General features: G+C 51.1%; 7 protein-coding genes across 10 annotated transcripts; 5 read left to right on the top strand and 2 right to left on the bottom strand.

Moving 5' to 3' along the window:
* The first annotated feature begins 298 nt into the window (after positions 1-298).
* On the top strand, positions 299-4578 carry PV09_03364 (uncharacterized protein). The gene is made up of 8 exons (XM_016356556.1): positions 299-814; positions 883-1050; positions 1125-1857; positions 1912-2813; positions 2862-2980; positions 3033-3112; positions 3160-3349; positions 3522-4578. The coding sequence occupies exons 1-8, from the start codon at positions 584-586 to the stop codon at positions 3907-3909; spliced, it is 2811 nt and encodes a 936-aa protein (XP_016215349.1). The 5' UTR covers positions 299-583; the 3' UTR covers positions 3910-4578.
* A 334-nt stretch (positions 4579-4912) lies between these two features.
* Positions 4913-6354, top strand: PV09_03363 (uncharacterized protein). Its single transcript, XM_016356555.1, has 4 exons — positions 4913-4952; positions 5005-5327; positions 5404-5501; positions 5624-6354. The coding sequence occupies exons 2-4, from the start codon at positions 5210-5212 to the stop codon at positions 6122-6124; spliced, it is 717 nt and encodes a 238-aa protein (XP_016215348.1). The 5' UTR covers positions 4913-4952; positions 5005-5209; the 3' UTR covers positions 6125-6354.
* A 504-nt stretch (positions 6355-6858) lies between these two features.
* PV09_03362 lies at positions 6859-8477 on the bottom strand. Of its 2 annotated transcripts, XM_016356554.1 has the most exons (3): positions 8253-8477; positions 8005-8191; positions 6859-7940 (listed from the first exon to the last, which is right to left on the bottom strand). In XM_016356554.1, exon 3 carries the CDS (start codon positions 7560-7562, stop codon positions 7248-7250), a length of 315 nt encoding a protein of 104 aa, XP_016215347.1. In that variant the 5' UTR covers positions 7563-7940; positions 8005-8191; positions 8253-8477; the 3' UTR covers positions 6859-7247. The 2 variants fall into 2 exon arrangements, with proteins under 2 accessions (XP_016215347.1, XP_016215346.1); XM_016356553.1 differs by having other exon boundaries at positions 6859-8191.
* Positions 8478-8605: 128 nt separating this feature from the next.
* On the top strand, positions 8606-11590 carry PV09_03361 (uncharacterized protein). Its single transcript, XM_016356552.1, has 2 exons — positions 8606-10900; positions 10970-11590. The coding sequence occupies exons 1-2, from the start codon at positions 8855-8857 to the stop codon at positions 11306-11308; spliced, it is 2385 nt and encodes a 794-aa protein (XP_016215345.1). The 5' UTR covers positions 8606-8854; the 3' UTR covers positions 11309-11590.
* Positions 11591-14103: 2513 nt separating this feature from the next.
* Positions 14104-18647, top strand: PV09_03360. 3 transcript variants are annotated; one of them, XM_016356550.1, is made up of 4 exons: positions 14104-14357; positions 14679-16641; positions 16699-16959; positions 17015-18647. In XM_016356550.1, the coding sequence occupies exons 2-4, from the start codon at positions 15630-15632 to the stop codon at positions 17107-17109; spliced, it is 1368 nt and encodes a 455-aa protein (XP_016215343.1). In that variant the 5' UTR covers positions 14104-14357; positions 14679-15629; the 3' UTR covers positions 17110-18647. The 3 variants fall into 3 exon arrangements, with proteins under 3 accessions (XP_016215343.1, XP_016215344.1, XP_016215342.1); XM_016356551.1 differs by having other exon boundaries at positions 14104-15498; positions 15673-16641; XM_016356549.1 differs by having other exon boundaries at positions 14104-16641.
* Positions 18648-20169: 1522 nt separating this feature from the next.
* On the top strand, positions 20170-23120 carry PV09_03359 (uncharacterized protein). The gene is made up of 4 exons (XM_016356548.1): positions 20170-20266; positions 20355-20805; positions 20884-21129; positions 21193-23120. The coding sequence occupies exons 1-4, from the start codon at positions 20262-20264 to the stop codon at positions 22912-22914; spliced, it is 2424 nt and encodes an 807-aa protein (XP_016215341.1). The 5' UTR covers positions 20170-20261; the 3' UTR covers positions 22915-23120.
* On the bottom strand, positions 23021-24438 carry PV09_03358 (prohibitin-2). Its single transcript, XM_016356547.1, has 3 exons — positions 24151-24438; positions 24024-24092; positions 23021-23923 (listed from the first exon to the last, which is right to left on the bottom strand). The coding sequence occupies exons 1-3, from the start codon at positions 24332-24334 to the stop codon at positions 23235-23237; spliced, it is 942 nt and encodes a 313-aa protein (XP_016215340.1). The 5' UTR covers positions 24335-24438; the 3' UTR covers positions 23021-23234.
* Between the last annotated feature and the right edge of the window lie 72 nt (positions 24439-24510).

The following is a 24510-nucleotide window of genomic DNA, read 5'->3' as shown; positions in this document are numbered from 1 at the left end:
AAGTGGCATGCATCCCGCTGCGATCCTCGCTACGCGCATGGCGTGCATGCGTGCTTGGTCCCGTTCTTCTTGGACGTTCCAGTAGTCCAGCAGTCGCAGCGTGAAAAAAAACGCCACATCCGCTCCTTCGCCGTGCAGCAGGTGGCCGCCAACCCCCCGAGCGCAGGCCTCTCAGCGCAGTCCACTAACTTTAGCGCCTCGCACCCGCCAAGCAGCAGGCCCCTCCCCCCTGTCCGTCCGCCCAATGGCTGAATCTTTTGCGCGTCATCCTGCCTGAGGGCGTCACACTCTCGTACGTCTTGCTTCACCACACATACACACGTGCTGCTTGCTTCACGAGTTTACCACCGCAACCCGCCTCTAATCCCTGGTCGCAGTCGCTGTCGAAGCTTACAGACCTTGCAGTCGCGTGCCTACGCCTCCGTCGCCGTCCTCCAATCCTCCCTATAGTCTACACATTCTCGTCCGTGGCCCGTGTTCAGCCTCGAGCCATGTCGGCCTAGTCGTGCAGCTGCTCACTCTCCGCCTTAGAATGCCGATGCAGACTGCTTTCCTCCAAGGCGTCTAGAAGCTCTGCAAAGGCATGGATCCCAATATCCAGCGGGCGTTGACTGACAAGCTCTACGACAAAAGAAAGAGCGGTGCGCTTGAGCTAGAGGGCCTGATCCGGGCCTCGCTGGCCGCTGGCGATCACGACCGTATCGCTAAGATAGTCAACCAGCTCTGTCATGACTATGCCTACCAGGTGCACCAGCCGCACGCCAGGAACGGGGGGCTGATAGGACTTGCTGCTGCCTCTATCGCTCTTGGATCTGTATGTTGGCGGGCCTCGAACCACGCAGTCGAAGACATGGAGATTTGTCGTACTGACAAGCATTACAGGAAGTTGCCCGCTATCTCGACGAAATCGTCCCTCCCGTGCTTGCCTGTTTCTCTGACCAGGATGCTCGCGTTCGATACTACGCGTGCGAGAGCATGTACAACATTGCAAAAGTGGCCAAGGGCGAGATTTTGATATATTTCAATGAGGTCTTCGACGCTTTAAGTAAGGTAAGCGCCGGGCAGAGATATGATGTTGCGTAATGCAGTACAAAGGACGCGTGCTAACTGTTGTCGTTAACTAGCTTGCAGCCGACTCGGAACTGTCCGTCAAGAACGGAGCAGAGCTTCTAGATCGTTTGATCAAAGACATTGTGTCCGAATCCGCGGCGACTTACGTGTCTGTCCTGCACACGCACGATGGGAAGGAGACAGAAGCCACCAAAGAAGGTGCCGCATATGCCGAACCCCCGACCGCCTTCTCTCTAGGTCGCTTTATTCCCCTGCTTAAAGAGCGCATCACTGTCATGAATCCCTATACGCGCATGTTTCTCGTATCTTGGATCACTCTGCTAGATTCGATACCCGACCTAGAGCTCGTCACCTACCTGCCCGATTTCCTTGGTGGTTTATTTCGATTTTTAAGCGATAGCAATCAAGACGTGCATACTGCAACGCAAGTAGCTCTCGACCGGTTCCTCTCTGAGATCAAGAAGATCGCAAGACTGAAACGGGGTCTCGCTGAGAGCAGAAGAAGCCAGGTGGGCGAGGGCGTCAAGCGTACAGAGTCCACTAGCCGGAGCGATATTAGTCGAAGAAGCTCCAGGAGCGTCGAGAGTGGTGGTTTGAGCGGTGAAGCGAAGAAACGAGATAGCCTCGACGTGGATGGAAGTGGGGATGAGGACGCTGTTTCCAGCACTGCCGGAGACGACACGACCTCAGCCGATATCGAGGAAGACTGGATCCCTGGCCAGGACGTCTTCGTCGATCACTCGAGGATATTAGATATTCTCGTCATGTTCCTCGGTGGTTCATCTGGTAAAAAATTCACTCCGTTCTAAATCGTGAAACTGCTTGGCTAACAACGTACAGAACAAGAGATAAAAATCACAGCGCTTAAATGGATCGACCACTTCTTCGAGATCGCTCCGGAGGAGATCCTTTCTTTCATCCCTAGATTGCTCTCACAAATGTTACCGGCCCTTTCCAATGACGAAGAGCAGGTGCGAGCTGCGGCGATCAGAGTAAACAATTCTCTTATGGAATACATACTCTCGCTACCAGATGAAGATTCTAAGCCAGAGAGCACATCAACAGTACAGCAACAACCACCCCGAGATGCCGTATCTAGTGAAAGGCGGGAATCTGCTACCCCTTCACATATCCCACGACCATCTATTGATGGTTCGGCACTTTCAAGGTCACCAACAGGCGGTGGCATCCCTGCCACTCAGGAGCCACGCGCGGTCACTCCCCGAGAGGCCTGGACATTGGACTATGAACTGACCATCAACGCCCTGACCCTGCAGTTTCTAAACGAGAACGAAGCTACTCGTGTTGCCGCTCTCAACTGGTTAATCATGCTGCACCGCAAATCCCCACCAGCACGCAAGCTCGACATTAACGAAGGAACCTTCCCTGCTCTGCTAAAAACCCTCTCGGACGCCTCGGATGCCGTCGTCAGGCAGGACCTAATCCTCTTGTGTCAGATGTTTCGCAACACCGACGAGGCTAAGTTCAGTTCCTTCATGGTCCACCTTATTAAGCTCTTCGCCACGGATCGCCGCCTCCTCGAGACAAGAGGTAACCTGATCATCCGCCAGCTGTGCCTGAGCCTCAGTGCCGAGCGCATCTACCGCACGCTGGCCGATTGCCTGGAGCGTGATGAGGATGTCGAGTTCGCCAGCATTATGGTGCAGAACCTGAATAACAATCTAATTACCGCCCCGGAACTGGCTGATCTGAGGAAACGTTTACGGAACCTCGACAACAAGGTAAGTATAGGGCATGATTGTCGCTGAAGGTAACTCACAAGACATCAGGACGGGCAAATGTTCTTCGTGACACTGTTTAGGTCGTGGTGTCACAATGCCGTAGCCACGTTTTCACTCTGTCTCTTAGCACAAGCATATGAGCAGGCATACAACCTGCTCCAGATCTTGTTCGTCTTACTACAAGAGTATGATTACGATGGTCTGTTGACAAGAGAATAGTGCCGATCTTGAGATGACGGTAAACATGTTGATTCAGATCGACAAGCTTGTACAATTGCTTGAATCCCCCGTTTTCACATGTGAGGACTCCCCCTCCACTCACTGCTCATTGCTTATAATCTCGCAGACCTCCGATTACAGTTGCTCGAGCCCGAGCGTTACCCTTATCTTTACAAATGCCTTTACGGTTTGCTCATGCTGCTCCCTCAATCTTCTGCCTTTGCAGCTCTCAAGAATCGCCTGAATTCTGTCTCAGCTATCGGTTACCTCCAAATAGCCAATTTCTCCGGCGCCACGGGAGCCGGGCCATCACGAGCGTACGTGTATCCTTATGTAGTACTTTTGCAGTTGGCGACAAGAGACTTCACGACAACTGCTTTCGTCGACACCATTTCTGTTAGCGCACATTGCCTCTAGTTTCATTTCCGTCTCCTACCTCAAACCGCAGTGGCGATTGTAGCACAATGGCTCACATCATCACCATTATAGGCCAACCGGATCTGCATCAACAAGCAGCGTAGTTAGCAATTTCGAACGGTCGACTCGTCTCAAAGCGCGTGAAGACAGCAGTGTACGCTGGGGTGAGCTGCTTGACAAATTCAAGGCAGCGCAGGAACGTGCTCGCAAGCAGAACAAAGTGGCTCTCGTAGGTGAAGATATAGGGAGCCCGCCCCCCGTGCCTGATAAAGACCAAGGTATTTCGGTGACGGACCAGGCCCGCGTCGTGCCCTCTAGGGTCGTGCCCAGGTCCGGAACACCAACGAATGCGACACCTGCTGCACAGGTATCAGTTGCATCAAAGGGGCCGACAAAGAGCAAAGTGGGGCTTGGACTGGGGAGGTTTGGGGGCGGTAATAAGAAGGATAGGAAGAAATAGCCGTCATGAAGACCTCAACTCGTTGTTTGTCAAGCCACAAGTAGGGCCTCTCTTGGTGAATCCGAAGCGAAAGAAAGTCCTCGGGATGATCATTGTCCTAATTCACGCTAGTGAGGATTCAGTGACGTCCCAAAACGCACTGGAAGGCCACCGTCATCACAGAGGAAAGACTGTTACGTGATTTCCCTCTGCTGCACGCAGTTGAAAGTCTTGAATTGTCTGGGAAGACATACCGTTAAGAGCACAGCGGATCGTTTGGTAGAACTGAGAACGAGTTCGCTGTCAGACATTGCCAAAGTTGTTTCCGTCATGGCATGATTAGACCAAAATATGCTACATGGTTTATCATGCTCTTGGAAGTTAAACCAAATTTTAGTAGTAGCCGCATCGACTGGAACGAACATTGAATCACACTGAGGGTTGCTGGCAGAACATGCAAAGTGATGAGACGATAAGGCTGTAGCTACAGAGCACAGGAGTGAACACTGCGAGAGCTGAAAAGTGGGCATGGAAAATGGCTTGCACGCTGGAGCAGGTGCATACAAACATGAGAACGATTGTTCTTTTCTAAATAGGTAGTTTGACAGGTTTGACGGAAGTCCATTGTCTTTGGCAAACATGGAACCGCATCTCACTGTTCGTTGGACATGCTCTCTTTCTGTCCTCTGCCTCGAAAGACAGCGTTGGAACGAAAATGGGCACAGGAGCTCGAAGCTGCGTAGTGCTTAGATTGTATCCTACTTCGAGATCCACGAGTATCTCAAGTTCGTTGAGCTGAAAGTGACCCGGACCTCGGGCGATCCTTACCCGTCATCCATGCCACCAATGGAAAGAGGTCAATGAAGCATGCGCGGCATGGATGTATCTCGGGACATTTCCCCAACCTAAAGGCCAAAGATCATCAGACCAAAGAAACAAAAAAGACTCCGTGGCGTTTCTGCAAACAGTCACGCTGTAATTCGCATCGATCCTTGACGAAGTGCGGAGCCCGAGCTTGGAAGAGTTCCGAAACCTTTTGGTGGAGCAAAGACAAGGTCGTATTGGTAAGCAGAAGAGTGATTGGCTGCAAGCGTGAATGAATGACGGAATGAGCAGCCTTTCCCATGTTCGAAAGCAACGGTCGACATATTTGTCCCCCGTCCAGCACGCAATTCTAACCGTGGACTCTCCCCGCGCTCCGCATAGATCTTGGGACGGCGGTTCATCCATCTCACTAGCTTCGTGATCCTTCTCCCACCGCAGGAGTTCCTCTTTGTTTTGCGCTCCAACTTTGGCTTCCTTTGCAGCTTGAGGTGAAAGAATGGCTTCAGCCACGGGCATACCCGACCAGAGCCTCGCAAATGAACAGGAACCGCTCCTGGGGAGACCGGGTGACGTCTCGCAGGGCACCCAGCCGATTTACAACAATCTGATCATCGGTAGGGCGCTCTCGCGACGTGTCTGAACAGGCGCATCTTTGACCACTTGGCTAACGCGAAAGGAATAACAATTCAGGCACCGGCGTCGTCGCGCAGGCGGGCATCTGGATTCTAGTCGCCATCGTCTGGGCCGCTATCTTTTCCCACGAATTAATACTGTTCTCCGCGCATCCGGTACGCTGAATGTTTCCTTCTTTTCTCTCCTTCGAGCTTCGGAGGCGTCCCAATGGACAAACGTGACCCGGATCGTAGACTTCAGCTTCAAGCATGTCCTCGCTGACTTCTTGTGCCTGCAGCTTTTGAACTCGGCCGGGCTACTGTTGATTGCCCAGGGCGCCCTCATTCTCCAACCGACGCATACTCCGGAGCAAAAGAAGACAGGAACGTACATACACGCGGCTCTCAACGACGTCGGTCTGGCTGCGCTACTCTCCGGACTCGTCATCATCGAAGTCAACAAGGTCAAGAACGGGCTCCCCCACTTCGAATCTCCACATGCGATCCTCGGCTTCGTCACGTACATACTTCTCATTGTGCAGGCTCTGGTAGGATTTACCCAGTACTTCGTGCCACAGTTGTACGGCGGCGTCGACAACGCCAAGAAAGTCTGGAAGTATCACAGGGCAAGCGGCTACGTTGTATTCACTCTTGGACTGGCTACAGTATCGGCCGCTACTCAGACGTTCTATAACCAGAAAGTGCTGGACATCAAGCTGTGGGCCGTTTTAGTGGCATCGATCATCACGTTGGCAGGTATCATACCAAGGATCAAGAAGCAGAAGCTTGGGTTTTCTTGATTTCAACGGCATTCTTACCACTCAAAGAGATTCGAAGAAATGTACAAAAGGTAGAACTATATGTATGTATATAACGTTGGAGTCTTATTTCGGCGACGCCCCGTTGTGGTGCTTATGGAGAAAATACATCTCTTCTTTTGATGAGGCCAGAATTCAAGCTTTTTCACTTGTAAGCCTTTCAAATTCACATGTATTCAAATGAAAATTAAGTGCTTATATTGTAAATCGATAATGCAAGCACAACTGATGACCATTGGGTTCTTATTCAGGCATGAAAGACCTAACTTATACGACGCTTCTGATCAGCTCGACCGTAGTTGGCTTTGTGAACATTCACCGATTCATCTGTCGATGAAGAAGCATCGTCTATTCTCGGGAAATGATGCATGCTAATCGTAGCTTCATGCCATTTTGGTTTGAACATGAAGAGAAGATGTCGATCTTAGCGATGACATAGCTGCGAATTCATGGCCATGTACTTATAACACATGTAGGGAGCGTCCGAGTGAGCTGCTTCTTTCAAGTGCATTGCGGAAACCGTTGCTAACCGGCCTGTGTGCAACATGTAAATCCAAACCAAGGAATAAAGCTGTAGGGTGCTGCGCTTTAGCTCTTATCTAGTCTTTCGTCAAACGGCAACCTTCTTCGAGCTGCCTAGGTTTGACGTGCACAGTGCTTCTACGAAGCGATTCTGTCGCAACGAGAGAGGGAGTTGTCTTCTTGAGTCTGAAGAGATCATTCTGAGGACTTCATACTACATGAATGACTTGAAGAACGAATTTGTATGCAACACATGAGTCCAAGAATAAAACTGTGCCAACCGTCCCAGACACTCTCTGCTCTAACTATGGTACCGTTAGCAAGTGCAGCCTTGAGCAACCGAACTTTCACCCTTCTGCTGAGGTTTCAAAGTCATCGAATTCATCTTGCTGTGGAATAATCTTGTGGGTCGGCCGCGAGGGTATAGTCATCGTGGGCTTGTGTTGGGCTGAGTGGACAGTTGAAAATTGTGAACTTTCTAATCCTACATCATTTGCCCGAACCTAATTTTACTCCCTAAAGTATCAGATTTATCGCTTCATGCGCTTTGCGCTAGCAGCCCAGATTAAGTCTCACCACTCCATCAGCCTTTACTTATTGTGGTTTTCATTTGTTCGAATCCGGTCTTGTTACCTTGACAGGCCGTAGTCAGAAGCATTGTCATGATAGGGTTCGATGGGACAAGAGATGGCCCCTTAAAGGATCTGTAGAGAGAGAAATGCTGAGCGTGGTTATTTTTGTCCACGCGACGCTCAGATGCATATGGAACAGTAGTCTCAGCTGCTGTGGTCATAACTCTAGACTGCGCCGTGCAAAAACCATCTGGAGAAAGTTGCTTCGTTGACCTGAATTGCATCGGCACTAAAAAGGGCAGGTTTAATACCACTGGCAAGCACATTAAAGACTGTAGGATTCGGGACCATCGATTTGTTTACTGGCATCCACGTGCGGCTGATCTCTTCGTCTCAATAAGTTAGCAGCAAATCAAGGGACTTTGACATTCCCACCATTAGGATGTGTTCCCAATTATTTCACAATGAGGCTCAAGGGTGCAACCGTTAGCGAAGTATACTTGCCTTTTCGATCCTTCGAAAGGCCTCGAGGCCATCTATGGCTCGGCCGTCTTTCAGAGTCGTGCGCAATACCCAGCACATGTTTCTTATGGCAATTTCTACCCGGGTCTGCGCCGCTCATCCTGCGCGCTTGAAATGCGTCGACAAGCATTGGCAAATTTCTCATGAGGAAAAGTTTGCAGAAAAGTGCTTGTAACTACTGTCTACGATCATTACTTCCTCAATGAGCTTAATAAAGGTAGGGGGAGCTGTCTAGCATTCACGGACACGTTCGAGATCCTTAAGGTCAAGGTGTCTTGCACAAGGTCGTGCAAGACACGCATTAGAGGCAGCGACTGGCAATCCTTCGTTCCAACGCAGGATGTGTGTGGATCCACTGCAACGGCCAGTTTAGAGTCATGGCATGCTCGGACAGATCGTCCTCGGATAAGAGTTGGTCCACGCACGGGGTATGCTGCATTCACTTGATTCAGTCGTGAAAGTCTATTGAGATGACGCGAAGGGCCTCGATTTACCTGAAATGATTGGAGGCTTTGTTGGAAAGTTTGTCCATGAAGACAACGTTCGTGGAACTGGCTCGTACAGGCCAACTTAAGTCCCAAGTCACTCTGCGAAGTGAGAGAGCATCGGACAAGTCATGTTAAGATGCCCTGACAGAGCGAGCGCGCAGCCCTAATCGGCACCTGGCTGGTTTGACGTGGAGTCGACGTGCAGTACACGGTTTGAGGACAGGTTTGCCGACTCTCAGAGAGTGTGCGAGCAGCTGAGGCCACAGAGCACGGTTGGCGCCACAGCTCCATTGCGTCGTAACGGCCGAGCGTGTAATTTGAAGCAGAACGGCTCAGGCCGACCGTCGCATCTACCTCCAACTATGGCCCCCTTAAGTCGTCCTTGTGTCCACGCTGCTTAAACTTTGTTCGTCTGCACAGTGAATTGTAATTGCTCCTCTGTTGTTACTCGAGGTGAGCACCGCTTGGCCCGCCGCTTCAATTATTGCCAGCGTCGCGTGGCCCAGCAGTTTTCCACAACACGAAACGCGCCTGCGATCAGCCTCAAATCTCCACCCCAGGCGTCGGAAGGCGACAAACGCATTCTCGTAACCCGCCAGTTCAGGACCATGAACGATGCAGCGCAGTCAGAACATTGTGCGCATGCTTCGCCCAATGGCTCAATAACTCAGGATCCGGTTCCTCAGACGCCCACCGCGCACTCTCTCACCGATTCCTCAACGTCTTTGTCCAAAAAGCATGACTCTCGGCCGCATTCACGCAGCGGCCCGTCAGCGTCGCCCTTGTCATGGTTGAACAACTTGAGGAGGCCGAAGACTGCGCCCGGTCAAGGCCAAAGGCCGCCGCCACCATTCTTTGCGCGATCGCAACTCAATGATGACCCCAGGCGCGACAGCGCACTCCAGCCTGCAAGCGTTGCCTCGACGATGATCGCTCCTTCCACAGTACTAGACGGCGACTCGGGCCTTTCGCGGGTATCAAGTTTGCCAGCGATTGTAGTGCAAGATTCAAACTCGGAGGATGTAGAAAAGCTTCATACCCGCAAGACCGAGGCCAGGGACAGAACCTTGACGGAGAAGCCGCCGACGGTCATTGGTGCACAACAAGATTCCGCTTCGTTCAGCGGCATTACCATGGCGATTCCCACAGGCGGATTGGAAGATCTGTCATCGCCGGAGAAGATTCAGTTCTCAAAACGCGGGAGCATGCTGCTTGACGGCAAGAAAGCTACACAACTATCCAATGGTACTGCAACATCCGCGGCAGCATCTCTGCGATCGCCGTCGCTGCGGACAGACAATGGGTCGCGGACGAGTTTGACAGCACGGCAGTCGAGGGTGCTTTCAGCCGATGAGAGTGAGCTGTCACAACGAGTGCGTTCTATGTACGAGTTTGGCAACGAGCGTGGTGTGGACTGGTCAGAGCGAACAGTTCTGGACGATATGGTAATGGAAGAGGATGAAGCTGAGGTAGGGGAGCCAGGCATATCCGCGTCTCAAACTTCTACGTTACGAGCACCGAAAGAGCCAGGTGACCGTACAAAAAAACGGGCGAGTATCATACCGTGGGAGCCATACGAAGCAGCGGGAGGTTTGGAAGACTGGCAGGATGTAGCGGCAGATGAGGTCGATCGCTACGGCTTCATCATTCCTAAAAAATCGGAGTCTCGAGGTTCAAATGCTTCAGGAAATTCACCGCAACTGATGCGCGTATCCACTGTGCTGGTAGAGTTGTCAGAATCGCCGAGACGGAAGCGTACGGTACGGCGTTCTGCATCGCGAGCATCGCAGAAGGTGGAAAACGGAGGCGGCAAACTTAAAAGGCAGTCGTCGAAGTCTTCGAGGAACAGTTTACGACCGCCTGCATCGGTATATTCAACACGAAGCAACACCTCGCTGAGCATCCAGCAGAATCCGCTACGGTATGCGTCAAATCGCCTTCCACATAATAGAGAGCGAAGATGGATGGATGAAGCGAGCGACATGCTCACTCTTCCGCCTGGATTGGAAGAGCTCGCTGTCGCTAAGGAGGGTGGCAAAGCCTCCGCTGCAATGAAGAAGAAAGAACTGCAGCGGGAAGAGAAGTGGCGAAAAATGGGCAGGCTTTCTACAAAGAGTGGCATGAAGGGCGAAGGAATGCAATTTAACTTTGACCCTAAAGATCCGAAGGTCATCTCGAGGACCTGGAAAGGTATTCCAGATAAGTGGAGGGCTTCAGCTTGGTACTCTTTTCTCGCTGCCAGTGCGAAGAATCATAAAGATTCTCACAGTGACGAAGAGCTCACCGAGATATTCCATGCCTTACAAGACGACGGCTCTCCAGACGACGTACAGATCGACTGCGACGTTCCACGAACTGTAAATCGCCATATCATGTTTCGCAGACGGTATCGCGGAGGCCAACGACTCCTTTTCAGAGTGTTACATGCAATGTCGCTTTATTTTCCCGACAATGGCTATGTTCAAGGCATGGCTGCCATTGCCGCGACTCTTTTATGTTATTACGATGAGGAACACGCTTTCATTATGATGGTACGTTTGTGGCAACTTCGAGGATTGAATCGATTGTACATGGCAGGCTTTGAAGGTTTGATGGAGGCGCTTGAGGACTTCGAGAAGAACTGGTTGCGCGGTAACGACGTGGCGAAGAAGCTTGTAAGTGGTCCTTCTCTTTGCGAGTCAGTGGGAGTGTGGCTGGTAATGAGTCTAACGTAACGACAACAGGAAGAGTTGGGCATCACCTCCACTGCCTACGGTACACGATGGTACCTCACAATGTTCAATTATTCGATTCCTTTCCCCGCTCAGTTGCGCGTATGGGACGCATTTATGCTGCTCGGTGACGTTACAAATTCGACGAACCCAGACAATGTCTTTGGGGCTGATTTGGACGTCTTGCACGCGACGTCCGCAGCGTTGATCGACGCGACGAGAGAGATACTTCTTGATTCTGATTTCGAGAATGCGATGAAGGTTCTGACGAGCTGGATTCCAGTTAAGGATGAGGATCTTCTAATGAAAGTCGCGTTCGCTGAATGGAAACAAAGAAAGAAACGAGCGTAAGCTTGTCTTACACACAGTCACTCATGGGTACTTTTTGTTCAAGGTATTGGATTGCCTTCTCTCATAGAAATTGGTTTCCGCACAAATCGCGTAGAGAAAGCGAGCTTTTACGTACAAATGCATGATAGCGCTGCATTGTATGACCAGTAGCTTGCTGGAATGAGTTGCGAGAGAATACTACATAGGCCTAGGGCCGAGTCGATCGACTCAATATACCTCCTCGTATATACTCCGCTGGTATTATTGTTTAATCTGTAATCATAATAGAGGCTTCGGATTTAAGCGAGCCTGCATGCACTTGCGTTTCAGCTTCGAAGCCAATTGCCTGATACACTCCAGATAATCAGTGTCTGTTCCATGGGCCAAGACGTGCGCTTGTGCTTGAATTTCTCCATTTGTTTGTACATGGTTACTGTTTTACAGGCCATTGATTTTTTAGACTCAGGACACTGCGCCAGGACCGTGCTATCGGTTGCGCGATTTCCGCTAGGAGCGTATCGGGATTCCTCTCCAAATTAAGAGTCACCAGTCTTTATACACAAAGTCCATGAGATGCATGTTTTGCTTGTAATAATTGGGGAGCTTTGTCGTAACTCCGTTGGAGCATCCGGAATTAGTTCATTGCTCCAAGGATGTAAGATGGGTACTGCTCTTCGAATAGGAAATCTTCTGTTGATGTGGGTACATTTGCCAGGACTTCACGCTCGTTTCATTCTCGAAGGCCCTTGGTTTGGCAATTACACAATACGTCGAACCATGTCGCCGGTGATGAGCAAGCACAAGGTCAATGAGATCACCAAGTTGTACGGGCTTTATTGTTTCGATCGTGAACATATATGACAGCGACATATAAGTCTCAAACTGAGCTTGGAACCTTTCCCGTTGCCTAGTGTTCCACGTAAGCTCGCAAGGGATCACGGCCATGGATAGGATATGAGGAGCCTCTTTTGGGAATACTGGAGTGTTTCACAGAACTTATTGAAGCAGCTGCATAAGGCACATCATTCGTTTTAGGCGGCCAACCGCTCATTATCATCGCTGGCATTCTACTAGAGCAAAGGTTCGTAATAACTAGGTTCCTTGCTCTTTTTGGGCTTGATGCTTCCCCTCACAGAACAGTTCGATGGCCCGAGGTCAAGGTCCCAGCATTTGGAAACACTAAGAATCCACTGTGTTACTAATCTCATTTCGGATGCATGTGGCATTTTGAGCTACTCTCAGCTGCCGCAAGGAGATGAATGAGGCTGTTCGTATTGAGCTGGAGCAACACACCATCTCTCGGTAAAATCCTGCGGGGTGATAAGATGGCAATTTTCAGTTGCCCTTGCAGTATTTCTTCTTTCTGACTCACACGATTACGATGATGCGGCATGCTTGCGCAGGTTTTACTCCACGGCCTCTGCGCCGGCTCTCCGATCATTGATTTGCCTCCATGGTTTAGGGAAGGACCAGAAAACTCTGCTGGGACTCCACGCAATGAAATACAGCGTGATGACGACTTGGGCTGAAAAAGTTGGAAGAGTTACATCACAAGGGGGAAACGTTGATGCACTGTGATTTCGCTTGGAAATTATCTTTCGGAAGACTGGGCATGAAAGTGAAGCCGTGTGTTGATTCATCAGCCTCTTGCTCCATCGCGTCCCGCATGAAGCTGTGGACAAGTATTCAATGACATTCACTGAGCAAAGGTGTGCGAAAGCGTCATCGACGGTAGCTTGAGAAAAAGAGGCTTGCGCCTGGCCACCTCGTCAAAAGCTGCCGCTATCTGCTTGAGATTGTGGACATTTCCGAAGATCACAGATGGGCCGATGGCTCATCGCCACCGTTTCAGCCGTCATATCCATGTTTGTAGGCGGCGCTGGGCGACACTTGAGCCCCCTTCAACCGAAGTTGATCCCAGGGTGGCGGGCGTTCAGTGCGCATTCCGATGAGATGGACCAGTCCTGTTTTTCCGCGTTGGTCAATTGCCATATTCAGCTCACACGGAGCAGAAGAACGTGCTGTAATCCTTGTTGCACGCGGATTTGTGATCGACGACGGCCAAGATGGGGAATGATCTGCCATTCGCACGTTTTCTTTGCCCATCGGCGTGGTGAGCAGACGACGCCATGCGATGTGACGATCTGATCGTCCTGACCTTCACAGAGGAACAATCGAACGCACATTCCAGAGCACAATTCGAACATGGGACCTTTTCTCGCTCCTTCGCAAGACCCCGGCAAGGCTACACGGTGTGAGGCTGCAAGAAAAACATGGATGCAAGATCGATAGAGATGAACCGCAGCGACGAATCGTCGCTTATTGGTCACCTGAAGTATTGTGACAGCCGTGCTCAAGGGTCAAATAGATGCTCCCCCGTCAGATGCTTGTGACAAGAGGCGGAGATTATCGAAGGGAAAGTAGAGAGACAGTGCGGCAGAGATAACTCCACAGACGTGTCTTTTCGAATGAGCAAGCCCGCAATTGCCCTATGGAATTACTCCGTCCCCATAAAAAGTTTGCCTGTTTGGGTCGTAAGCGACAGTCTTCAGACATTGGCTGGCCTCCTTCATTTCCCTCCCGACATTGTACTCTGCCGCGTCTGGCACGAGGGCCCCCGCCAACATAATGGAGCCACGCTCGCCTGACCAACATCCCGTGCAAAAGCCGTGCTGAAGAAGCGGCTCGTCTGGGTTTGTAGGAAAACGCACTTGTAGGATGCCATAACGGTGATGTGGCTGGTGATTCCAGGGCCCCAGCGTCATCCTGGAAGTCGCATCGCCCGTTGTCGAACGCTCGGACGCAGTCAATTCCGACTACTGCTGCTTTGCATGACCTCCAACCATACAATCCAAGGCGACATGGGCGGAACAAGGCATGCATAGGGAAGGTGGGTAATTTTTGAGCCAGCATGCAGCCCCGTTGTCTTCCCGTGGCCAAAGCTGCACATGGGGAAACCGCTGTCTGGGCTGTCGTTGGCGGCCGGATGGCAGACGTCGACGACGATTTGGGACAAAGCTGCTACTGCTCTTGTATCGAGTGCCATCTCCGTTGACCAGTTTCATCCAAAGTATGTGCACTCCCACCCTTAAAACCCGACAGATGGTCACGAATGGCCCGTATCGAGTAACGATGTTCGAGACAGCATAAGCATAGGCGCATGACGGGCTCTTCCAGGGCTGGCCACGCGATTGGCGAGCTAAAAGACTGGGAGCACTCGAAATCAAGGGCTCGAGTTCGCTCTATACTCAGTCCAGCGTTTTGCTCCTATGACAGGACAGCCATTGAGCACAAGAGCCGACTAAAGGCACCGTTTCCGTCGTGTTGCGGAAGACGTTGGCGCTCGCCTTGCCTTTCGAGGTTAAGACGCTTGACTGACGGCGATTTACAGTGCAAAGCCTGCATAAAAAGTAAAGCTCTACGAAAAGGCTGATCAAAAGTTGGACGGCGTAAGCGCGAGGCCCTTGGACGGACGTATTTTTTCTCAATGTGGCCCAGCTGCATGAATTTCCTACGCAACGCCACAGCCAGGCCATATCTAGCCAGTTTGCCTTTAGCCTTCTGGGTCTGAAGCTTTGGAGTAGCTAAATTGCTCGGTTCACTGTGACTGATGCTTTCGATCCTTGGAGTGCGCCTCAAACTTGTCTGCCAGCCGCTCCATAATTCAATTTCTTCATAATCCCAAGGCCTGCCGATCTTTGCCCCGATTCTTGACCGATACGTATACATTGTTGTCCACTCTGTGGCTCAACTAAGATTTGCGGAGCGTACGACGAGACCAAACAGCCTGCCTGCATCGGCGCTTGGCTAGCACGATACAGGACTTTTTAATCCTGTGCGCTTCTCCCACAGATCCTTACCGAATTGCGAATCGATCGACCGTGACCTGTTCACAACCCATACTATTCGCTTCTAATTACGCAAGTTGCCCACCACCTCGTGGCCTGAGCCGTCCCAAGATCTTCTTTGACCACGCGAGACTACGCCCAGCAAGATCATCAATGCAGCTCCAATCCGCCCGCTAGATTCAGTAGCACTTCCCAGGACCAGCACAGCCATCTGTGCTTCGACTGGAGCAAAAGCCACGCTTCCGCAGTTCCTGACAAAGCTAGCCCAAACACTTCAACTGGGCCTTGACTTTTCTTACCAGTTGACCCGCTTCATTTGAAGATCAACGCCGCCCTCAACCTTAAAGTGGCACGTCAGTTCATGTAATCCTTCCCCCTTCCCTTAAATCTTCACCATCATCGTCTGCTTTTTTTTCTTTTCTGGCCGCGCCTTTCCTCAATTCATGCTCTGTATCCGAGGATTGATTGTGGTATAATGAGAATTTGGCATCTCGATGGGTGCTTCAGATCCAATGTTGCTCACTCTCCCACGTCCAGTTAACACAGATCTCGGTTTCAAGCACGCCCATGATTTCATACCGCCACCACCCATCTCAACTAGAAGACCGTCCGTTAAGGCAGATCAAGACGCCTTATCATCGTTGCAGACGGCTGTCTCAGAGAAGATGGGAACGCCACATCGTGGTCTTCCACCACCGTCCGCTATGACGCTGGGGCCGGAGCCAGTGCGATCCATTCCCCCACCACTTTCAACTTCCTTCGCTGGTATGCCAGAGCCTCCCAGGCAATGGCAGGGAGCTGAGGAGTCCATGAATCGGTGGCTGCTAACGAAGGCGGAGGAGGAGAAGCGAAAGCAGGAAGAAGAAAGAACTCGACAGGAGTCTCTAAGACTCGAACAACGGAGGATCGAGCAAGGAATCCTGTTGGAGGCCATACGAAGCGGTATTCCGCCGCATTTGGTGCCCATTATCTTTGCCGGAATCGGGAGCCACAGTGTCGCAAACCTGAGTGTCGAATGGCTTCAGCAGTACAACAACTCGCTCCACGCTGCGCAGCAGCAGCAGCAGATCTCTAGCCAAAGCCAGGCGACCGGATCTCCAGACAATCGACGTGAACGACTGCTAGCTGGACCGCAGCCGTATCCACCATCAGCGCCAATACCAGGCGCCGCTTCCTCCCAGCAACCACCGGCGGGTCCGTCGAGTGCGCCGTACGGTTATGGCTCGAATCCCCTGTCACCCTCAGTGAGATCGCAGCCGCCCCCATCAGGGCCATCGTCGTCCAGTACTCGAGGTCCATTACAGCAAGTACTTCCTCGGGTGGCACCTGAAGAACAGCGTTCTTCTTCAGCCCACCAAGTGCTGAGTGGAGCGGTACAGCCCGTGCAGATGCAAATGGGACAGCCAGAACAGAGCGCGTCATCACCGGGAGGTGGTATATTCTTTCACCATTGGCAACCACCGTCATCTCAGTCCGCTGGCGGGAATCAGCCCCCAACTCCATCAGGTAAACGCCGTACTAAAGCTCGATCTTTGGAGACTTGCAGCTTATGGCATCATTTAGAAAACACAAATTCTCCAAAACGACGAAAGGCACAGGTTCTACAGCCAACAAGCATGCCCCCAACGTCTGAACCACGCTATAGTGCGTCCTCTTTCGTCCACGTAACGTCGCCTGTAGGCTCAACGTCTAGCGGGCGTAAGCGACGACTTAGCGACACGTCCACGACCAATCGACCCGGCCAAGTAACTAGCAGGAAGAACAGGAGTCGAGGGAATACGGAAAGCAGTGCGGCCATGCCCGAGGAGGATCGGCTAGTTTATCGTCAGTATCCTGTTGGTGGCCAGAATGAGGATTGTAGTGACACTGGCAGCCATAGTAGCAACTACCAGCACCAGACCTCGAAGCGATCACGAAGATCATACGACCACGACAATGTATCCGGACCCAACTCGCCCGAAAGAGAGCAGCTAGCAAGGGTTCTTACGAACAAAAACAGCTTTGCGACCGCTAACTAATGGCGAGTAGTTGGAAAATGTCAATTCAGAGACTTTTCCAAAAGCGGAGACGTGGTGATGCGACGCTACGCCTCATTTCAGCGATCACTTGAAAAGCCCTCGAAGATCTTTAGAATCGGGCATACATCTGCATGAAAGAGCAAGGAGCCCACGAGAAAAAGGTCGATGACAGAGAGTCAGCTGAAAAAATTGTTTGCTTCGACAATGCCGTCAATGTTGGTCAGTCGCAAGGTTTGGTCTCGCGGACGTGCTTCTTTCAAGCATGACTTTGCCTAACATGGCCAAACTTTACTATTTCAGCGTACGATCGACGCTTTAAAATTACATTGGGCGGGAACGGAAGGCAGATCCTCTTAAACCAGCTCGTCCACGACCGAGGATCTCACGATATTGTCTTCCCATGGTCGGAGCGAGAGTCTATTAAACTAGTCTCTATACGAAATTCTGTGCTACCCTTCCTGAAGGCGTAGCAATATAGCACATTAGTGAAGGGAAACGAGACTTGGAGACAACGACCGGCAGCACAAGCCACAGCGCCTTGGAGTTTGTCACTCACGCGCGCCACAAGGCATTCTCGCATTCTCATAACCAGGGTAGTAAGCCTCAAATTCGGAGACAACTCATGTCAAAGTTATTGCTGGTGCGACTTCGAACTACAACTCAAGATTCTTCAACGATTTGAGTCTTGAACAATCAACTGGCAATAGAAACACGCAATTTGCGTTTTTGAGGAATAGGATTAGGTTGTGTGTGTATATGGTAGGAGTGGGCTTTTTGTCTTTTTATTCCTGCTCAGGGCGTTGGAGTGTAACACGCGATGTTGCATGATTTCCTAGCAGGAGTTGACAACTGCCAACCTCGACGAGCCCAGACGATGCACTTTGCAAACGTGACAGGCCGCTTCTCGCCCTATGGATCTCGCGATTTCAGCCGAGTCCGATCGATCGATATTAAATATCAAAGACCTAAAATGGGATGGGAAGAGTTGGGATCCTGCAGGATGGCATACGAGGAATGCGCTACTGCAAGTATTATGCGGACAAGCTTACCATTTGGGGCGCAGCTCCGCCCCGTCATCCTGCCTTGGAGGTGTGGAAGATGACTCTGCACATGAGACACTCATGCTTGAGAGTCGAAATGGTTTCCTACGGTTGGTCGCAAAGGATGATTTACGAAAGTGAGCGAAATGTCGTTTGTTTTTAATCCTCTATTTGGAACGGCTTTTTTTTATGATGACCATGTTGAGCGAGTCGCCTGTCGTTCACGGTTCCATTTAGATACTACCTTGGTCAGGACAATGAGAACTTGATGGGTATAGATCAGTTTTTTCTTGGATCATCAATCATACCAGGATGATGATTTCATTAGCATGCATTCAGGCACGAAGCAACATGACATTCTAGCTTAGAGCCTTCGTGACTTTTTCAAGTATACGCATTTGGACCCAGTAGAGACTATCTGCTAGATGCGAATAGAAAACCTCTTGGCAAGCGACAACATTCCGACTTATCATTGACTTTTGCGCCTTAAGAGAAAGCCTGTGGATTCATTAGCCTATTTAATATCGTACATTGGACATGTGTTATGCAAGCTGTTCAACAGCCTGCTTGGCGTCCAGATGAGGTGTGTGTGTGCGTGCAGTGTATCACGTCCAGCAAGTGGCAATGACGCAAAGCTCGAGCAGATCTCGCATATCTCGCATAAGCACTTCCAGCCCACTAAACCATGTCGCTTGGTCAATCACAGAAGAGTTCAGGTACGAGGATTTCCTGATCAATTGGCCTGGTTGCTGTTTTCTCGTTCTGGGAGGAGTTAGCTCGGGGGGGGGGGGGGGGGGGGGGGGGGGGGGGGGGGGTTGAGCGTGCGCTCAGTCCAATTGCTGGAATACGCTGTAGAACGCGCTGATGCGACGCAATTTCAAACTGTCTGTACTCCGTATTGCAAGGCGAAATCACGTTTCTGCATATCATGTCCACTGTGGTAGAACCTAATGCAACTCTCGACCCTACATTACCGCCACAGTGCTTTGCGGCACTTCAGCACGTATTCGCGTATTTCAGCATAATAATCCTACTAATGCAGATTCTCTTACGAGGGAATTTAACGGAATGCAATGAGATTTATCATTTGACCATGTTCCCTATGGCTGGCAGAGCACATTTCGTAGAAAGCCTGGACGACCGCTGGATTGTATCCTCTCAGTTGCAACCACGCCTCCTTTCCTTGTTCTGATCTAAATCTCGTCAAGGCGGTCAATTTGGTGATCTATGGCATTGCCTGCTTGACCAACGGAAAAAAATAGCAGGCACACAAAATAGGACAGCGTCGAGTGAATAACGTTCCTCACAACACAATCCGGCAAGATCGGACTTTGATGCTTAGAGGGAGGACAGCAGAACTAGCTAGCGGTTTACAAAGATGAAAGCCTTTTCTTGATTCTAGGATAAGATAGCTGAGGGGCTAGGGTGACAACCATGAAAAAAGCTCGAAAAGTAGCCTTGGGCTTATCCTGGCCATGAAGGGTAATGCCCCTGGAAGCATGTCTCAGGATTGGAGAGCATGTAGGTAAGAGTATTGACAGCGATCGTGTCGGTGCAATTATACAGTTTGGCAAACGTAAAGATCGGCCTTCTTGTGCATTGTTTGGAGAAAAAGGAAACACTATCAATATATCGTCCACTGTGGCCGGACTTGTGCGACAATGTAGTGTAAGACCTGGCGTGGGTAACCATGTAAAGGAATCAGAACTTTGTGAGTCTGGCCTGTGTTGTTCGCATCTTAAAAAAGCAGCGTACACACCGAAGCACACGCCTTTGCGGTTATCGATCGCGGCAGGAAAACTGGAAGAAAGACGGGCTGAAGACCAGCAGGTCAACGTGGTTGTGATGCAGGACATGATTCGCCAATGGACGACACGCTGAGCACTCGCTCTTCATGAGCGAAGTCAGGCGGGGGCAGGCCGCCAGCAAAGCTTGGGCACTATTCGTTCGCGGCCTCTGTCCCATCAAAGCTTAGCAACAGGAAAGCTTTGGGGCCTTTAACTACCGTCCATTGGGCTTCCTCTCGACATCTCATTGACTCTGCTCGTTCGTGATTCCGCAGCAAACAATGAGGTAAGGAGCTCGATGGCGAGCTGCAGCCTGAAAAGCCGCTCCAATGAAGAGCTTTTGCTAACCATGCCCCGCTCGCTTATGTTTACAGGTTCGGATACCAGCTCAAGACTTCGCTCATCCAGAACTGGTACTATCACTACATCGATTACGAGGGCCTCAAGGATGCCCTGAAAACCGACTATGTGACGCCTCCGACGAAGGACAATCCAAAGCCAAAAAGGAAGCCATGGAGCGAGGAAGACGAGCAACGCTTTGTCGATCTGCTCGAGGCTGAGCTCGACAAGGTGTTTACTTTTCAGAAGGTCAAGAGCCAGGAGATTGTCAAAAGAATCAAGGCCAGCGAGGTCGAGGTCAAAAATGTGGTGGCACAGGCAGACCAGCAGCAAGCTGGGAATGGTCGCCACGCAGACGCGTCCTTGGAGGAGGACTTCATGCTTCTTGAAGAAGATCTGAGCGATATCATTGCCGACGTGCATGACCTGGCTCGTTTTACTCAGCTTAATTATACCGGCTTCCAAAAGATCATCAAGAAACATGACGTATGTATTCCAGGCCTCCCTCTCTCATCCACCTCAACATTCTAGCTCAGTGAAGGAACATCACACTGACCTTCTCAGAAATTAACCTCGTGGCATCTCAAGCCCGTCTTCGCCGCCCGCCTCCGAGCCAAGCCTTTCTTCAAAGATAATTACGACGCCTTTATAGTCAAACTGTCGAAACTATACGATCTTGTGAGAACTCGAGGCAATCCAGTCCAGGGCGACTCCGCAGCAGGTGGTGCCCAGCAGAACTTCATTCGCCAGACGACCAAATACTGGGTGCATCCGGACAATATAACAGAGCTCAAGCTGATTATCTTGAAGGTAAAGTACACCATGACTCTAGAAGAGGCTTTAACCCGCTACAAAAGCTGACAAAAGCGACAGCATCTACCTGTTCTCGTGTTCAACCCCAGCAAAGAGTTTGAAGAAGCGGACTCAGCTATATCATCCATTTACTTCGACAACACAGACACGTGGGAGCTCTATGAAGGGCGTTTGAAAAAGACCGAAGGTGCTGAAGCTATCCGTCTACGATGGTATGGAGGCATGGACGTCGACACCATCTTTGTCGAAAGAAAGACGCATCGTGAAGATTGGACGGGAGAAAAATCCGTCAAGGCACGTTTTGCTCTGAAGGAGAAGCACGTAAACGATTTCTTGGCCGGCAGGTATACGGTCGACCAAGCATTCGAGAAGATGAAGAAAGACGGCAAAAAGAGCGAGAAGGAGATCGCGGACTTGATGCAATTGGCTCGTGAGCTGCAATACCGTGTTATCACTCGAAAGCTTGTTCCTGTCACCCGCTCGTTTTACCATCGTACAGCATTTCAGCTGCCAGGAGATGCGCGCGTCCGTATCTCTCTCGACACCGAGTTGACGATGATTCGCGAGGACAATCTAGATGGTCGACAGAGAGCGGGTAATAATTGGCGTAGAATGGATATAGGTATCGACTATCCATTTTCCCAGTTACCACCTGAGGATATTGAACGCTTCCCGTATGCTGTCCTGGAGGTCAAGCTGCAAACGCAAGCAGGTCAGCAGCCACCAGAGTGGATTCGCGAACTTACTGCTTCGCATCTGGTCGAAGCAGTACCAAAATTCAGCAAATTCATTCACGGAACGGCAAAGCTGAATCCAACACGTATTCACCTCCTTCCCTTCTGGATGCCACAGATGCACATTGACATTAGGAAGCCCGTTTCCCACCGATTTGGAATTGAAAGACCTGGACAAAGCAAGGATATCAGTACGACCGATTTGGATGATGAGTCTGACGACGATGAAGAAAACAATCTCCCGCCGGTCGATGGTAACATCAACATTGAAAGGCTACGCGCGGCACGAGATGCCATGGAAGCACACGAACGGGATCAGCGTAGGGAAGAACTTGAAGAAGCCGAGAGTGAGCAAATTGCAAACGGCACAGACGGCTCTGCGGCAGGTAATAGCCTTGATGTTGAAGAACGCATCGCAGCGCAGCCTATACCGAACCCAGACGAGGACTATCCGCTCTATGACTCGGACGATGAAGAAGAGGACCTGGAGGAAGCGCGTCGTGTGGGTGGCTACTATTACTACAGTGCTTGGGTGAGGAAACATATCAGTGATGTTGCAAAAGTGGTGTGGCGCGGCTTCATGACCGTTGTGCCTCATCCACGAGCAACCCAAATGCCTGACAACTCTGGTAGCATGGGTGTGCCAAAGAGTACAGGCGAGTTAAAACGGTTCAAGGCCCCACCTGGCAAACGGATCCACGTCCCTGTCCGCATCGAGCCCAAAGTCTCTCTAGCGACAGAACGTACCTTCCTGTCTTGGCTTGAGTTCAGCATTATCATCGGCAGTATCGCGGCGACTCTACTTAACTTTGGCGATGACATCAGCTTGTACTCGTCCATCGCATTTACGGTTGTGGCGTGTGTGTCTCTATTTTACAGCTTGACGTTGTACTTGTGGCGTGTCCAGAAAACCAGGTTGAGACGTGCCGTCTCTTACCATGACAAATGGGGACCGACGGCATTGTGCCTCGTCTTACTCGCTGCCGTCCTTATCAACGTCGGTTTGAGGCTAGGGGGTCACGGTCGTGGCGTCGGTTTAAAGGGCTGAGACGTGGAGCCGCCTGTGGAGAGTGACAGGACGTTAGGATTCTTTTTGCGGGACGAATACTGTGTATAGATTGTCACATTTATGAGGGCTTCGCAAAGCATTCGCGTGAGCATAATGATATGTGGGATAGATGTATATAAATTGCTGCAGTCTCAGACGATGCTATACTAATGCAAATGCTCGTCCGTACCAAAAGATTAAATCTGTCGCTTTTTTTTTTATTCTGTACAAGCACAAGAGTGGAATTTTCACGCTCCTCTTCCCTAACACACTCACTCATTTCACTTTTCTTCCATCTTGTGAGTCTTACCACCGGGACATTATGACTTGCTGCGCGCCGCCTTCTCGCTCGCTGTCTCGCTGATGTTCAAACCCAAGCCCTCGGAATCAAGATACATCTTGTTGTTGCTCCTCTCCAATATATGGGCAATATTCTTTGCGTTCTCAAACTCCCTCAGACTGACGTAACTTCTGCTCTTCTTGATGGCGTCACCAATCAGCTCGGCGGAGCGAGCTTCACCCTGCGCTCGCACGACCATGGCCTGCTTCTCCTGCCGGGCCTTGTCGACTACGAAAGCGGCGCGCTGAGCCTCTTGCTGGGCGACCTGTTTTGCCTCGACCGCGGCGGTAAATTCAGGAGAGAAGGCGAGGTGCGTGAGAGAGACGTCGTCGAGGAGGATGTTGAAGCGGGCAGCACGGCGGGTGAGCTGGTCTCTTACGAGACGCGAGACGTTTTCACGTTGAGTGATAAGCTGGGAGGCGTTGAACTGAGCGACCACAGCCTTGAGCACCTCGTTGACGATGGAGGGCAGCACGCGCTCGTCGTAGTCCGTGCCTAGGGTGCGGTAGATCTGCGGCAGAGCCTCGACCCGGGGTCGCGAGAGGACGCGGCAGGTTATGTTGACCATCTGCAGGTCCTTCGTCCCCGTCAGGGAGGAGACGTTGCGTGGTTTTGCGCGAACGTCGTAGGTGATGGGCGTTTCGAACCATGGGATCCGGATGTGAGTGCCTAGATTCATCCATCTCTCGCATCAGCCGACGAGTCTCCACTCGCCCAAACGTCCGCACACGGGTTTCGTTTCGCAAAACGCTGGAAGAACAAGACGCACCTTCGCCATAGATGTCCTTTTTGACACCGCCTATCCTCGTGTACTTGATTGCCCTGTGACCACCGTCGACTACAACCAGCCATCAGCACATCTCCCCCTATCGAGGCCCGCTCGACGAAATGCGTACCGTTGAACAGAGAATTGGACAGCAGTACAGCGCCGCCGCCCAATATGATGAGACCGGCCAATCCTCCCAGAGCTCCTCGAGGTGGTGCGCCGCCTCCGCCAGCACCGAAGCGTCGACCTTGCTCTTGCGCCTTCGCCAGCTGCCGCTGCAGCTCCTGGAAATTCTTCGGGAAGCGTCCTGACATCTTGGAGACAAACCCGCTATTCAACTCTCGATGATTGCGAGTCGATTTGTTTGATCTCTGGAGAAGTTAACGGGGTCCAAATTTCGATTCGGTGATGGGTAAGTTACCGTCGCGGAAGTAGCTGGGTAGGGATGTAGCATCAAGTGGTCTGAGCTCAACTCAGCATTGTGGGACAC

This window comes from Verruconis gallopava, assembly GCF_000836295.1.
Source record: "Verruconis gallopava strain CBS 43764 unplaced genomic scaffold supercont1.9, whole genome shotgun sequence".
NCBI lineage: Eukaryota > Fungi > Ascomycota > Dothideomycetes > Venturiales > Sympoventuriaceae > Verruconis > Verruconis gallopava.
This window is presented reverse-complemented; position numbering and strand designations above follow the sequence as displayed.

What these genes read in the sequence shown, in the direction of transcription:
- PV09_03361 (XM_016356552.1), top strand. Translation starts at nt 8,855, where the DNA reads ATGAACGATGCAGCGCAGTCAGAACATTGTGCGCATGCTTCGCCCAAT. An exon ending in ACGACGTGGCGAAGAAGCTT is followed by an intron (nt 10,901 to 10,969) that starts GTAAGTGGTCCT and finishes TAACGACAACAG; the next exon opens with GAAGAGTTGGGCATCACCTC.
- PV09_03360 (XM_016356550.1), top strand. Translation starts at nt 15,630, where the DNA reads ATGGGTGCTTCAGATCCAATGTTGCTCACTCTCCCACGTCCAGTTAAC. An exon ending in TCAGCCCCCAACTCCATCAG is followed by an intron (nt 16,642 to 16,698) that starts GTAAACGCCGTA and finishes GGCATCATTTAG; the next exon opens with AAAACACAAATTCTCCAAAA. An exon ending in GGAGGATCGGCTAGTTTATC is followed by an intron (nt 16,960 to 17,014) that starts GTCAGTATCCTG and finishes TGGCAGCCATAG; the next exon opens with TAGCAACTACCAGCACCAGA.
- PV09_03359 (XM_016356548.1), top strand. An exon ending in AGATCATCAAGAAACATGAC is followed by an intron (nt 20,806 to 20,883) that starts GTATGTATTCCA and finishes TGACCTTCTCAG; the next exon opens with AAATTAACCTCGTGGCATCT. An exon ending in TCAAGCTGATTATCTTGAAG is followed by an intron (nt 21,130 to 21,192) that starts GTAAAGTACACC and finishes CAAAAGCGACAG; the next exon opens with CATCTACCTGTTCTCGTGTT.
- PV09_03362 (XM_016356553.1), bottom strand. Translation starts at nt 7,562, where the DNA reads ATGTGCTTGCCAGTGGTATTAAACCTGCCCTTTTTAGTGCCGATGCAA.
- PV09_03358 (XM_016356547.1), bottom strand. Translation starts at nt 24,334, where the DNA reads ATGTCAGGACGCTTCCCGAAGAATTTCCAGGAGCTGCAGCGGCAGCTG. An exon ending in GTCCAATTCTCTGTTCAACG is followed by an intron (nt 24,093 to 24,150) that starts GTACGCATTTCG and finishes GGCTGGTTGTAG; the next exon opens with TCGACGGTGGTCACAGGGCA. An exon ending in AAAGGACATCTATGGCGAAG is followed by an intron (nt 23,924 to 24,023) that starts GTGCGTCTTGTT and finishes GGATGAATCTAG; the next exon opens with GCACTCACATCCGGATCCCA.
- PV09_03364 (XM_016356556.1), top strand. Translation starts at nt 584, where the DNA reads ATGGATCCCAATATCCAGCGGGCGTTGACTGACAAGCTCTACGACAAA. An exon ending in CCTCTATCGCTCTTGGATCT is followed by an intron (nt 815 to 882) that starts GTATGTTGGCGG and finishes CAAGCATTACAG; the next exon opens with GAAGTTGCCCGCTATCTCGA. An exon ending in TACAACCTGCTCCAGATCTT is followed by an intron (nt 2,981 to 3,032) that starts GTTCGTCTTACT and finishes ACAAGAGAATAG; the next exon opens with TGCCGATCTTGAGATGACGG.
- PV09_03363 (XM_016356555.1), top strand. Translation starts at nt 5,210, where the DNA reads ATGGCTTCAGCCACGGGCATACCCGACCAGAGCCTCGCAAATGAACAG. An exon ending in TTACAACAATCTGATCATCG is followed by an intron (nt 5,328 to 5,403) that starts GTAGGGCGCTCT and finishes ATAACAATTCAG; the next exon opens with GCACCGGCGTCGTCGCGCAG. An exon ending in TACTGTTCTCCGCGCATCCG is followed by an intron (nt 5,502 to 5,623) that starts GTACGCTGAATG and finishes TTGTGCCTGCAG; the next exon opens with CTTTTGAACTCGGCCGGGCT.